This window comes from Excalfactoria chinensis, chromosome 1 (genome assembly GCF_039878825.1).
Source record: "Excalfactoria chinensis isolate bCotChi1 chromosome 1, bCotChi1.hap2, whole genome shotgun sequence".
In the NCBI taxonomy this organism is placed as follows: domain Eukaryota; kingdom Metazoa; phylum Chordata; class Aves; order Galliformes; family Phasianidae; genus Excalfactoria; species Excalfactoria chinensis.
In genome coordinates, this window is record NC_092825.1 from 182,095,750 (window position 1) to 182,108,366 (window position 12,617).

The 12,617-nt window shown below is 49.4% G+C and overlaps 1 protein-coding gene across 2 annotated transcripts in view; it reads left to right on the forward strand.

The window, feature by feature from the left end:
• The first annotated feature begins 10,798 nt into the window (after nt 1-10,798).
• The window catches only part of POLD3 (DNA polymerase delta 3, accessory subunit), a 33,942-nt gene continuing 32,123 nt past the window's right edge, over nt 10,799-12,617 (forward strand). The window contains exon 1 of one of the 2 annotated variants that reach the window (XM_072327011.1): nt 10,799-10,990. In XM_072327011.1, coding sequence (XP_072183112.1) covers nt 10,931-10,990 — 60 coding nt within the window. In that variant the 5' untranslated portion in view covers nt 10,799-10,930. The remainder of the gene's footprint in view (nt 10,991-12,617) is intronic. The other variant, XM_072327012.1, reaches the window with a different exon arrangement.

Here is a 12,617-nt window from a genome sequence, read left to right on the forward strand (position 1 = left end):
CATAAAGCTAGCCGAGCTGCGTTGCATTGATGTGCACTGCAATTAATCACGCTGCGACTTCGGGAGTGATAACGTGTTCCTGGTGTGACTTTTTATTGCAGATGGAGAAAATAGGTCGGTCTGGTCGGGATGCAATGAGTCAACCATTAAAGGCAGAGCCGTTCCCAGCTCCGTGTTACATGTTATCGACGAGATTAAGGTATGAAAGTCATGAGACACGCGTTTGATTTTTATAGCAAAATCAAATGTTAATAAATGTGTTTTTATCAGAAATAGGCCGTGCTGGTCAGCCACCCTTTGTAGTACCCGGTAATTTGGCTGTCACCTGAGTGCCATGTAGGCTGCAGCTCTTCTCTGCGGGTGTCTGAAGGGAAGGAAAGGCGCTTTCCTTGTTTGCTTACGTTCCTGATGAAAAGGGGATGGGTGTTGCAGTGGGTTATAAAACTGATACAGCCTGGGAAACAACACTGTGAATGTCACCGTGTCACTGTGCCAGCTCGTCATGGGGCGTGTTTTGCTCCAGCAGCCCCTGTAGTAGAGCTGTTGAGGTTGGAAAGACCTCTAAGGTCATCAAGGCCAACCCCAACCCACCCCTACCACAACAACTCATAGAATCATAGAATGGTTGAGGTTAGAAAAGACCTCTAAGGTCATCAAAGCCAACGCCAGACCACTGCCAATATAAGGACTCATAGAATCATAGAATGGCTGAGGTAGGAAAGACCTCTAAGGTCATCATGGCCAATCCCAACCCACCCCTACCGCAACAACTCTTAGAATGATAGAATGGCTGAGGTAGGAAAGACCTCCAAGGTCACCAAGCGCAACCCACCTCCACCATGTCCTCTAGGGCCACATCTACCCTCTTCTTGAACACCTCCAGGGGTGATGACTCCCCCACCTTCCTGTGCAGCCCATTCCAATGCATTACCACTCTTTCAAAGAATCATTTTCCCCTAATATCCAACCTGACCCTCCCCTGGTGCAACTTGAAGCCGTTACCTCTTGTCCCATCAATGGAGGCCCTCAGCTCACGGCCATCAACCTCCACCTGAATTTGGGGTCTCTGCTGTTGCAGCGGGGCCAAGGCCAACTGGCAGCGCCCACCCTTGGCAGGAGACGCTTGTATTTTGCACCCACATTGTGTGTGTATTGAATTATTTCCTTCTTTATGATTAAGCTTCAAGTTCTTGCTGGACATCAAAGCCAAGTGCTCTTCCTTTTTGGCATGCAGCAGCGCTGCCTGCGTAAGATGGGGGGAACTGTGTGCAGTAGGTCTGGGATCCTTGTAAATAAGAAAGCAGAAGTGAGCATGGATGAGTAACCAGGGTATTTACTGTCAGTATCCTGCTTTTGAGGCAGGGAGGATATAGAGAAATTTGCATGGAAAGGAGCCACGGATGGTTCACATTCTGTCCTTATGCCAGGGTTTGAGCATTGTTAAGGGTTTTTCCTTTGTGACGTGATCATTTACTGTTCTGCATTGCCTTTTCCTTTGAGTGCTTGCTGAGTTCCTTGAATCCTCACCAACTCCTCTGATTGTAGTAGCAGGCAGGGCCGGTTCTTCTGGCAGGAGGCAGCAGGCAGAAGGACATTACCCCCTCGGGGAGGTTTAGGGCTGAGGCAAGCCAGGGCTTAATAGCAGGAAGGGGCTGAGAGGACAAAGGTGTGAGGCAGGTGCCTGCAGGAGGGGGGCTGCTGGGTCAGCGTCTTGGCTCCGGTGCCATCCGTGACAAAATTCCTGTTGACTTTGGCAGGACCAGGATGTCACAGAGAGGCGATGGAGCTATCCTGGTGTCGTGGGCAGAGCTGGGAGTGGGGTGCTCAGTCTGAGTGCCCCTCACAGCACCAGGTATGGGGATATCCCCTCCATGAGCCTTTGAGCAAAATCCCATCTTTCTTCAAGCAAAAGGTAACTGGCAAACCATCTCCTTTTTCTGAGGGCCACTCCAGCACCAGCACTGACTGCTCTCTGTGTTTAGCAATTAAAGGAAGGATTTGAAGTGTGCAAGAGTTTGGCACGTGGAATAGAGCCCAGCTCTGCTATGGGCTATACAATCTCAGAAGGAAAATCCTGCCCTGAGAAAACTGGAACACTCTTGGTCGTGCTTGTGGGGCCTTCACCAAGTGCCTCTTCTCACCCATTGTGCTGGACGAAGCTCAGAGGTCATCTCCTCCATTGCGCTCATCATGGGGGATCGATTGCTGCCATCCAGTTGGGTCTTTGGGACATCAGTGATGGAGAGGTCTCTTGGGTTGGTGTGTAATGGAAGTATTTAGTTGAGCAGAATTACATCTCTATGATGATCTTTTCATGTCGGATCGAGTTGTGATTTTTACTCTCTTGCATTTTATAGCACTGTTTCCTCATGTCAAGCATTGGCACAGGAGGGCAGTGGATTCCCCAACCCTGGGGATGTTCAAGAGCCATGGGGATGTGGCACTGAGGGACATGGTCATTGGGCATGGTGGGAGTGGGTTGGGGTTGGACCTTGTGATCTTAGAGGTCCTCTCCAATCTCAGTGATTCTATGATAAGGAGGTTGCTCTGGGAAGCTTTAAGCCATGAGTTCATTTTTCCTGTATGCCCATTACAGGTTTCCATATAGTAGCTCGGAAGGGTCAACCAAATCCTTGCACCACACATTAAGTGCTGCAAGCCCTGCCTGACAGTCCTGCAGTTCTCTCTGAAGGATGAGCATTGCTACCATGGCTTATTCCACAACAAACCTTCCACCAAGGTTGCTGGGAGGGAATGACTCGAGCAGAGCTTTCCAGTTCATTCAGGCATGGTCTTGATGGATGTGGCCCATAGCCAGAGCTGCTGTGACCCCCATTATATATTCAGTGACTCAAAGAAACGTTCCCGAAGCTGTGACAAAAGGGAAGAAAAACAAGGAAGTGTACGTGTGAGGCTGTGCTGCGGGCTGCACGCACCAGGGGTGCATTTAGGAAGTAGTTAAGGAAGCTCCTCGCTGTGCCTGGGGAGATGGGTCAGAGCTGGGGCGAGTTTCTGTGTCACTTTGGCTTCTCTCCATTGTCCTTCGAGGCATCTCAGGTCAGCATGGCTACTCCAAACTCCCTGTGCTGCCAGGAGGTGGGGATTCTGCTCACAAAGCAAAGGTCTGTGCACACACTGCTCCTCTCTCATTGACGTTGGTGAGGTAAATCCTGTCTCTGCTTTGTCCCCAGTAGCTGGAGGTCAGCATTCTCTCGGGGCAGCCAGTCCTGCTGGAACCATCCCAGCTGGGTTAAGCACTCATCAGAACATCTCTGATAAGAAGGATCTTCTGGAAGAGCTGAATTAGGGAGCTGGCTGGTGTGCAGTTATATTGGCAGGTCTTTGAAGACCCAGAAAGGACAGCGAGGACTGGGAGAACTCATTGATAGCAGCTCTGCAGTGAAGAACTTGGTGCTCCTGGTGGATGAAAAGCTGGATGTGAGCCTGCAGTGTGCTCTTGCAACCTGGAAGGTCAATGGTACCCTGGGCTGCATCAACAGGGTGGTGGCAGCAGGCAGGGCTGGTTGTTACATACGAGACCCAGGAGTCAGACCGGCTCTTCATCCGGTGTCCCTTAGAAGCTTGGCTCCTTTGTTGCTTTGTTGACTTTAGTTTTCATACCTGCAGGAAGCTGACGCTTAACCGTTGGATTTAGCACAACAGAAAAAAGGTGGGGCGAGTACGTGGCACTGTTTATAGATTGATCTTGAACTGTTCTACTGAGACGTTATACCAATGGGGAGGCAGAGAAATCATGCTGCAGTCGGTCATGCAGTATGCCAGGGCCAGGAAGAACCATAGATTCACAGTATCACTAAGGTTGGAAAAGACCTTTAAGATCATTGAGTCCAATCATATCATAGAATAACAGAGCAGGAGGTGAGGAAGTGGGGAGTTTGGGAAGCAGTTCAGCTTTGTGATGTGGGAGTGATTGTGCTTGACTTTGTTTATCAAAAGCTTTGAGATTCTGAACGTAAAAAGCTTTACAGTTTTGAAAGTGCTGCTTAGCAATGCTTGGTGTCTTTTTAACCTCAACAGCATCAGTCTTTAGACATTAATGAAGTTCCCACCCTTTCTTCTCTGTCCTTCTGTATTAGAGACCTGCTGCTTCTCTCCTATTCATGGGACAAAGAAGTACCACAGAGGTTTGTAGGATCAAGACTCAGATAGGAAGGGATTGGGAAAACTCTGCTCCAACCTGCTGCTTAAAGCAGGGTCTGCTCTCAGGTTGGGTCAGATTGTGGAGGGCTTTATCCAGTTACAGAATCATAAGATCATAGAATCATTAAGGTTGGAGAAGACCTCCAAGGTCTCCAAACCCAACCCCAAGACACCCCACCATGCCCATTGACCCTCAGTGTCACATCTCCACGATTCAGGAACGCCTCCAGCAGTGCTGACTCCTTCCCTGGTGCAACGTGAGCCCACTTAAACATAAGTGAGATCAGAACCAGACTTCATACCATAGAAGAAATCCTCTGGTGGAAGAGCTTCAGCAAATTCACCGTAACCCTCAGGTCAGTCTGCAATACCCAAACATACACTGTGCTCCGGAGGTGAAGAGTTTAATACTGCAGTTACTGGGTCAGGAAACCATCCCAAATGTAGAAGGCAGGAAAAAAACAAAAGACGAGAAGAAGCTTTAAAGAAAAGAAATGATGAGTAATGTCTTCAGAGCCGCGCTGAACGGTGGTGTCAAGTCAGGAGCAAGATGACACAGAACCAGAATTAGCTGCAGCGACACGAAGGAACAAGGAGAAACAGAGAAAGTTCATGGGACCACGGGAGGAAGAGGATGTCTGGAATTTATTACCAGCAAAGCAGATGTGATGCCAGCTGAGTAATGCCGTTGTTGTGAGCGCTGGAGAAGAGCTCAGTGGGGGCACGTGCGTCACGTGGGCTGATTTTAACACTTGTTGAACGTGTAATTTCCTTCCCTGCCCTTTGCCAGGTAAAAATTGACGCATTCAAGTGAGGATCTGCATCCGCTCAGAGCTCTCGTGGAGCCAGGGGCTTCACTGCAATAGTGAGGGGCTCTGCTGCTCGGTGCACAGCAGCTCATCTCCGGGGCTCTACAACACAGAGCTGTGTGGGGCTCTGAGCAATGATGCCTGGGGGTAATGAGCATCCCTGTCCTAAAGCCCACGGGGTAATGGGTTGGTCTTATAGAATCTAAGAATGGTTTGAGTTGGAAGGGACCCTTAAAGGGCAGCTGGTCCCACTCTTTGCAATACACAGGGATGCCCGCAGCTCTATCAGTGTTCTGAGCCCATCCCCTGGCCTTGATGTCTTCAGGGATGGGGCACCCACTTCATTTGATTCTGTGGAGGTGGAGGAGGCACCGTCCCTGGAGTTTGTTGCAGGACCACGGAGATGTGGCATTGAGGGACACAGTCAGTGGGCATGGTGCAGTGAATTGAGATTGGAGGTCTTAACCACAAGGATGTGGAGCTCTTGGATGGGGGTCCAGAGGAGGCCACTAAGATGTTCAGAGGGACTGGAGCAGCTCTGCTGTGAGGAAAGGTTGAGGGAACTGTGCTGGTTCAGCTTGGAGAAGAGAAGGCTGCAGGGAGACCTCATTGTGGGCATCCAGTACTTGAAGGGAGAGTATAAACAGGAGGGGGAACGGCTGTTTGTGAGGGTGGGCAGTGATAGGACAAGGGGGAATGGTTTTAAAGTGAGACAGGGGAGGTTTAGGTTGGATCTTAGGAGGAAGTTTTTCACCCAGAGGATAGTGATGCACTGGAACAGGTTGCCCAAGGAGGCTGTGGATGCCCCATCCCTGCAGGCATTCAAGGCCAGGCTGGATGTGGCTCTGGTCTGCTGGCAAGGGGTTGGAACTGAATGAGCACTGTGAGTGTTTGCAACCCAGGTCATTCTATCATTCTATGATCATCTCTGGGCAACCTGTTCCTGAGCTTCAGGAGTCTTCAGCTTGTTCCACTCTTGGATCCGTTGCATTGGTTGATTTCAGAAGTGCAGTGGGATGAAGGAGAATGGCCCTAGTTCACATACGGTTTGCACAAGCTGAAGTGCAATGCAGCTCAGCTCTTTCTGTTCCCAGCAAGAGCAGCAGAGCCTGAACATGTGCAACTGCAGAGCTTCCAGCAAGCACGGTGTGCAGCTGTCTCCTGCTGACCAAGGGAGGGAACTGCATGAGTTGAGGCTGTCTGGTAGCAAATCTGAATGCAAAAGAAATGAAATTAATGATACTGACTGATGATGAGTTTATTAAGCAACGTATGGAAAGAGCGATGGATATCATTTGTCCCAGTAAAATGGATTTTTCTTAAGCCATTTTGTCTCACCAGACTATGGCCAGGTGAACTGAAGGAAAAAGGAAAATCTATGGAAAGAAATTTGGAGAGCGGAGCTGCTGATTTCATATTTGCTGCTTTGGCGATAAATGGAAGTAGTGATGCTACAGATGCGGCTCAATAGAGTTCCCAGTGAGATGTCTCCATCTCTGGGGACATTCAAGGTGAGGCTGGACAGGACTCCAAGCACCTGACAGAGCTCTGGGTGTCCCTGTGCATGGCAGGGAGTGGGACCAGATGGAACCAGATGGCCTCCAAGGGTCCCTTCCAACTCAAAGCACTCCGTGATTCAACTTGCTGTCTTACTAGTAGTATTGATAACATGAATGTCACTGAAGAAATGGCTTCTTTGGTGTCACTGAAGGACACAACTCAGTCTCTTGATTGGTATGAAGCAGTAAAAATTACAATAAAGCAGTTTTCTTTAACCTTTGTGAATGTATCCGGTACATCCCGTATCTGATGGCACCCCAGCAATTTTTGGTAAAAGAGGAACTTATAACAATTAATAGAAGGTGAGTCGATAAGTGATGCAAATTCTGCCAACAGCTCAGGTTTGATGAAGTAGCACTGCATCATGCATCAGGAACATATGGATGCACAAAAGCTTGAGGAACATTGTGCAAATCATCATCAAAGCTGTGGATTTCGTAACGTCAAGGGACCGAATCTTGGCCAATTCCAGGAGTTCCTTAAAAGCACAGGTGTTGACGATGGGAACGTCGTTTGCTTTCCTGAAGTCAGGTGGGTCATTGGTGGTGAAGCGCTAAAAAGAAGTTATCATTTACAAAATGACATTGAGTCGTTGGTTGGATCCAAAGGAAGACTGGTCCCAAAACTTGAAGATAAAAATGGCTGACAGAGGTAGTGCTTTTCAATATCACCAAAAAAGCCATCAATTTTTGATATAACTCCATCTTGAGTTGACATCAATACTTTACCGTGAATTGCCAAATGGAACACACAGACCTGCAGTCAGACTTTCTACACAAGGAAAACATGGATCACATCTCTAACAGACTTTTAAAAGTCCTATCCTAACAGAGAAGAATATCCCACTCAACGTGGCCTGGCCAAGCCAACATCTGCACACCCACAGGGTATGCAACACAGGAGGAGGCAAGGAGCTTTCTGACCTTGGATGCAGAACACTGAGCTGAGTTTGCTCCCTTCCCTAGCATGCAGGAGGAGTGCACCATGCTTTCCTATTCTGTTCCATTGGTAGTTTTTTTTCTCTGAAGATTTGAATTATTTCCTAGCTGTTGCTCCTGTTTGTCTTCTTTAATAGCACGCCTGCTGGGGAAAATGATCTGCAGAGCTGCTAGAAAACACACTGCTCTGCCACAGCTCCTCCTGTGCCCATGCTCCTATTGAGTAAATGTCAGGTACTCCATGCTGAGGCACACTAATTGCCTTGAAATAAAAGACATTAAGAACAGCAGTCCATTGGGGATCCATTCTGTCCATCTCCTTGAGCAACGGCCCTGAGAACAGGCTCAGAATGAGATGTGGATATCACACAAAAACCTGAAATCAGCAATGCCAGCTGACAGTGTGACTCAAACTGGGAAATTCCCATGATGGTTTTGAAGCCATTCATGTCAATCATCTTTCTTAAGATGTGACAGCTTGTGCTTTCTTGGGTGATGCTGTGTGGAGCCAGGAGTTGGACTCGATGATCCCTATGGGCCCCTTCCAATGCAGGATGTTCTGTGATTCTATGATTCTACTTGGCAGGAGACATGATATTCCTTGTGCTGATATAGTCCCAGATGTTTTTTCTACTACAGTGCTTAAGCCTTAAGTTTTTATCTCTTAAGAAGGGACTCTTCCTACGAAAGTACAAGAAATCCTGGCCTAAAAGACAGTGCAAGTTACAAAAGTCAAGTAAATTTGGTTGTATGAGTGGTGCAAACTCTCTCTCCATGAAGAAATCATACCAAGATGCACCATCAAACGTGAGTGGGAACCTCCAATGTAGGTGTCCCACAAGTGCTGGGCATCTAAAACTTGGTCTCTGGTGGTAATAACAGTAATATCTGACTGATAAACTATGCTGGTTGTCAGAGAGGAGACGTGTTCCTGTTAATTCATTCTTCATCCAAGCAAGTTATTTATTTCTTAGAGGCCTATCCTTTCTTGCTATTGCTGCCTTGCCTTCTGGAGCATGTCAAGATTTATTTTAGCTACGCTTATGTATTTCGTATGGTGAAGAAGGAGGCTGAAGGTCTGACTCATCCACTGCACAGGATTCCTAGCAACAAGGATCCTTTTAATTCTACCTTGTTATTTTTAATTCATCTTGGGGTAAGAGAAGAGCGTCAAACTCTGTATCTCCTTATGTGTCTGTCTGACAAGTGTTATTCATGGAACCACAGAACAGCTTGGGTTGGAAGGGACCCCAAAGATCCTCCAGTTCCAACCTACTGCTGTGGGCAGGGATGCCAACCACTAAATGAGGCACCAGATCAGGTTGTCCAAGAGCCCCATCCAACCTGGCCTTGAGCATTGCTATCTGCTCATGAAAAAAGTTGATTTCCCCCCTTTCCATATCCTTATCTCTAAATTGGAGAGATATGTTTTTAATGGCTGAACAACTCAGTGGAAAAGGAATTGGTCGAATGGACACAACCAGAGGGTTGCGGTCAATGGCTCTATGTCCAGGTGGAGGCCAGAGATGAGTGCTGTTCCACAGGGATCCATCTTGTGGCCAGTGTTCTTCAGCATGTTTATCAATGACATAGATGATTTAATTGAGTGCACCCTCCGCAGTTTGCTGATGACACCAAGCTGGGTTGGCAGAATAGAAGGATGGGATGCCATCTAGAGAGACCTGGACACAAGGGTTGTTCTTCCTCAACACTGGACCTTCAGGAGCCTCTAATCAGAGTGCCTTGATAACCTCCCAAAGGAAAAGGGTGCCTGCACTTGGATGAGTTTTGGACAGATTCACTTAATAGTGCTTTGACACTCAGATGTGAAGAGACCCAAGGCCAAGCTGGATGGGTTCTGAGCACTGATGGAGCTGTGGGTGTCCCTGTTCATTGAGAGTGCAACCCAGATGGCCTTTAGAGGTCCCTTCCACCTCAAACCTTCCTGTGGATCGATGATTCCATCTCTGTGTCTTTGCTCACCATTCAACACTGCTGTTCACTCCAGTCCCCCCCCCATCTGGTATTAATTACAACACCAACAGAACTCCTTTCACTCAAACTCCTCGGTCAGGCTCTTTCCAGCCACTGTATTTCATACATTTCCAAAGACTCTGCCCATTCTTTTTCATTGTTTTCTTCGAAAGCTTTTGCCAACCAACCGACCATTATGATGAGTCCTTGGGCTGGGTTCCCGCTGGCGAGATAAGTACGAGACATTTTGTTACGAACAAGCAGCGTCTGAAAGAATCTTTCATAGTGCTTTGAAGGGAAAAATAAAGTCTGATAGTCAGGATACTTGGGCTTTGCACCTGGGAGCATTGAAAGACTCTTTGGCAAGCCACATAACCTCTCTGTGGCTCATCATCATGAGGCTCAAACGCATCGACTGCTTGGAAGAGGAACTTGGGTTTAACTCATGTTTGTTAGAGGGCGCTGCAAATCCAATGCAAAAGAGCATGGTCAGACCTTTTAATGGAACGCTCCCAAAGTGCTTTCAGGTCCAATTAGCATCGATACGCCCCGCCGTAAGCGAGTGCAAATGGAGATGTCTGAAATCTGAGACAGCTGCCTTGGATTCATCATCTGAGCACTGAGGAAAAACAGACCCTCGTGGGTCCTAGAAAGGGTCACAGAAGTGCCCCCTGGAAATGCTTCCAAAAACGCTTCCAGTTATGCAAGAGGAAACCCAGAGACCTTCAACATCTGTCAGTTTGCTGCATTACAGTGAGCTCGTCTTTGTTCTTCTTTCCTATTCATTCTGTGTGCTTCCCTTATGGAAGATCATCACCATCAGGGCAAGGAGATGAGGTACCTTGGAGTCTTTAGCCCCTTGTTCAAGTCCATGGGCCATCCTATAGTGCCTGCTGCTCTAGCAGGGCAACCAGAAGAGATGTGGGAAGGATCCCCCAGCTCCCACTCCAGCCAGACCTTAAGCTCTTCTCCAGGCATTCAGTGGGTTGACGATCCCTCTTTCAAGTGGCATCACTCAAAGAAAGAGTGAGAAAGAAAAGCAGGGAGGATAAACGCATTCCCACCAGGACCTTGGGCACTCCTCAGTGCTACACCAAGCGTCGCTATCTCTCCTTTCAAACCCTCTGAGACAACCTCCTTCCTCCTCCATTTCAGTTCTCGGTACCCATCAATGAACACGTTGAAGTTACAGGTGACATGGACCCGAATATCATCGGACAGCGGCTATCACACGGAGCTGGGCTGATACCACCCTGCTAGGACCTGAGGGGCGGGGCCTGTAGATGAAAGGGGGCGGAGCCAACAGGCGGGGCCAACTGAGTTTCCGCGAAGCGCCGCCTCAAGCTTTTTGTCCCCTCGCGGCTCCCGTCGCTTCCCCTTGGTTGCTATGGCGGCGGCGCGGCGGCCTTGGCACTGAGGTGCGCGGGAACGCTGTGTGGGAGGGGGGGGGGGTTCTTCCCGCTTCAGGTCCGGCCCCATCCGGCCGCCATGGAGGATGAGCTGTACCTCGAGAACATCGACGAGTTCGTCACCGATCAGAACCGCATTGTGAGTGCCGACGGAGCGGGGAGGGCCGAGGTGGGGAGCTGGGTTCGGTGGGACACGGATGGCGGGGCCTACACACCTTACCCCCCCCTCTCCCCCCTCCCTTCATCCTAGGCCTGGTGCCCCCCCCTTGTCCTGGTGCTGTTGAATCAGAGCTGCTCACCCCCACAGACCGAATCTCGCCTCTCCGTTGTGTTTGATGTTGGTTTAGTGCCTCTGAAAGAGCAACGATGATGATGTCGGTGTTGTTTATATAGCACAGAATGCTTTGGGTTGGAAGGGACCTTAAAGCCTCCCCAAGCCTCCCTCCCCCCCCAAGCCAGCCTCCCCCCCCCCCCATCCCCATCCCCATGAGCATAGAATCATAGAATTACCCAGGTTGGAAAAGACCTTGAAGATCATTAAGTCCAACCGCAGCCCAACCAGTAGCCGATCTCTAACAACCCTCTGCTAAATCATATCCCTGAGCACCACATCCAAACGGCTCTTAAACACATCCAGGGATGGCGATTCAACCACTTCCTTGGGGAGCCCATTCCAGTCCCTAACCATGTGTATCCCATTCCAGTCCCTAACCATGTGTATCCCATTCCAGTCCCTAACCATGTGTATCCCATTCCAGTCCCTAACCATGTGTATCCCATTCCAGTCCCTAACCATGTGTATCCCATTCCAGTCCCTAACCATGTGTATCCCATTCCAGTCCCTAACCATGTGTATCCCATTCCAGTCCCTAACCACCCTTTCTGTAAAGAAGTTCTTCCTAATATCCAACCTGAACTTGCCCTGGCGCAACTTGAGGCCATTTCCCCTCGTCCTGTCACTTGTCACTAGTGAGAAGAGACCTGCCCCACTCTCACTGTAAGAACCTTTCAGGTACTGGCAGACGGCAATAAGGTCTCCCCTCAGCCTCCTCTTCCTCAGACTAAACAGCCCCAGCTTCCTTAGTCTCTCCTCGTAGGGCTGATTCTCCAAGCCCTTCACGAGCCTCGTTGCCCTTCTCTGGACCTGCTCCAGTACCTCCATGTCCTTCTTGTGCTGAGGTGCCCCAAACTGGACACAGTACTCGAGGTGAGGCCTCACCAATGCTGAGTACAGGGGCAGGATGACTTCCCTAGTCCTGCTCACCATTCCTGATACAAGCCAGGATGCCATTGGCCTTCTTGGCCACCTGTGCACACTGCTGGCTCATATTGAGCCCACTGTCCATCAGCACACCAAGGTCCCTTTCCGTCTGGGAGCTTTCCAGCCACTCCTCCCCAAGCCTGTAGGGCTGTCTGGGGTTGTTATGACCAAAATGCAGGACCCGACACTTGGCCCTGTTGAAACTCATTCCGTTCACCTTGGCCCATCGATCAAGTCTATCCAGGTCCCTCTGTAGTGCCCTTCTCCCCTCAGGCAGATCAACACTCCCTCCCAGCTTAGTGTCGTCTGCGAACTTACTGAGGGTGCACTCAATCCCCTCATCCAAATCATCAATGAAGATGTTAAACAGAAGCGGCCCAAGCACCGAGCCCTGGGGGACGCCACTTGTGACCGGCTGCCAACTGGATTCCACTCCATTGACCACAACTCTCTGGGCCCGGCCATCCAACCAGTTCTTCACCCAGCGATACCTCCTACAGCCCCA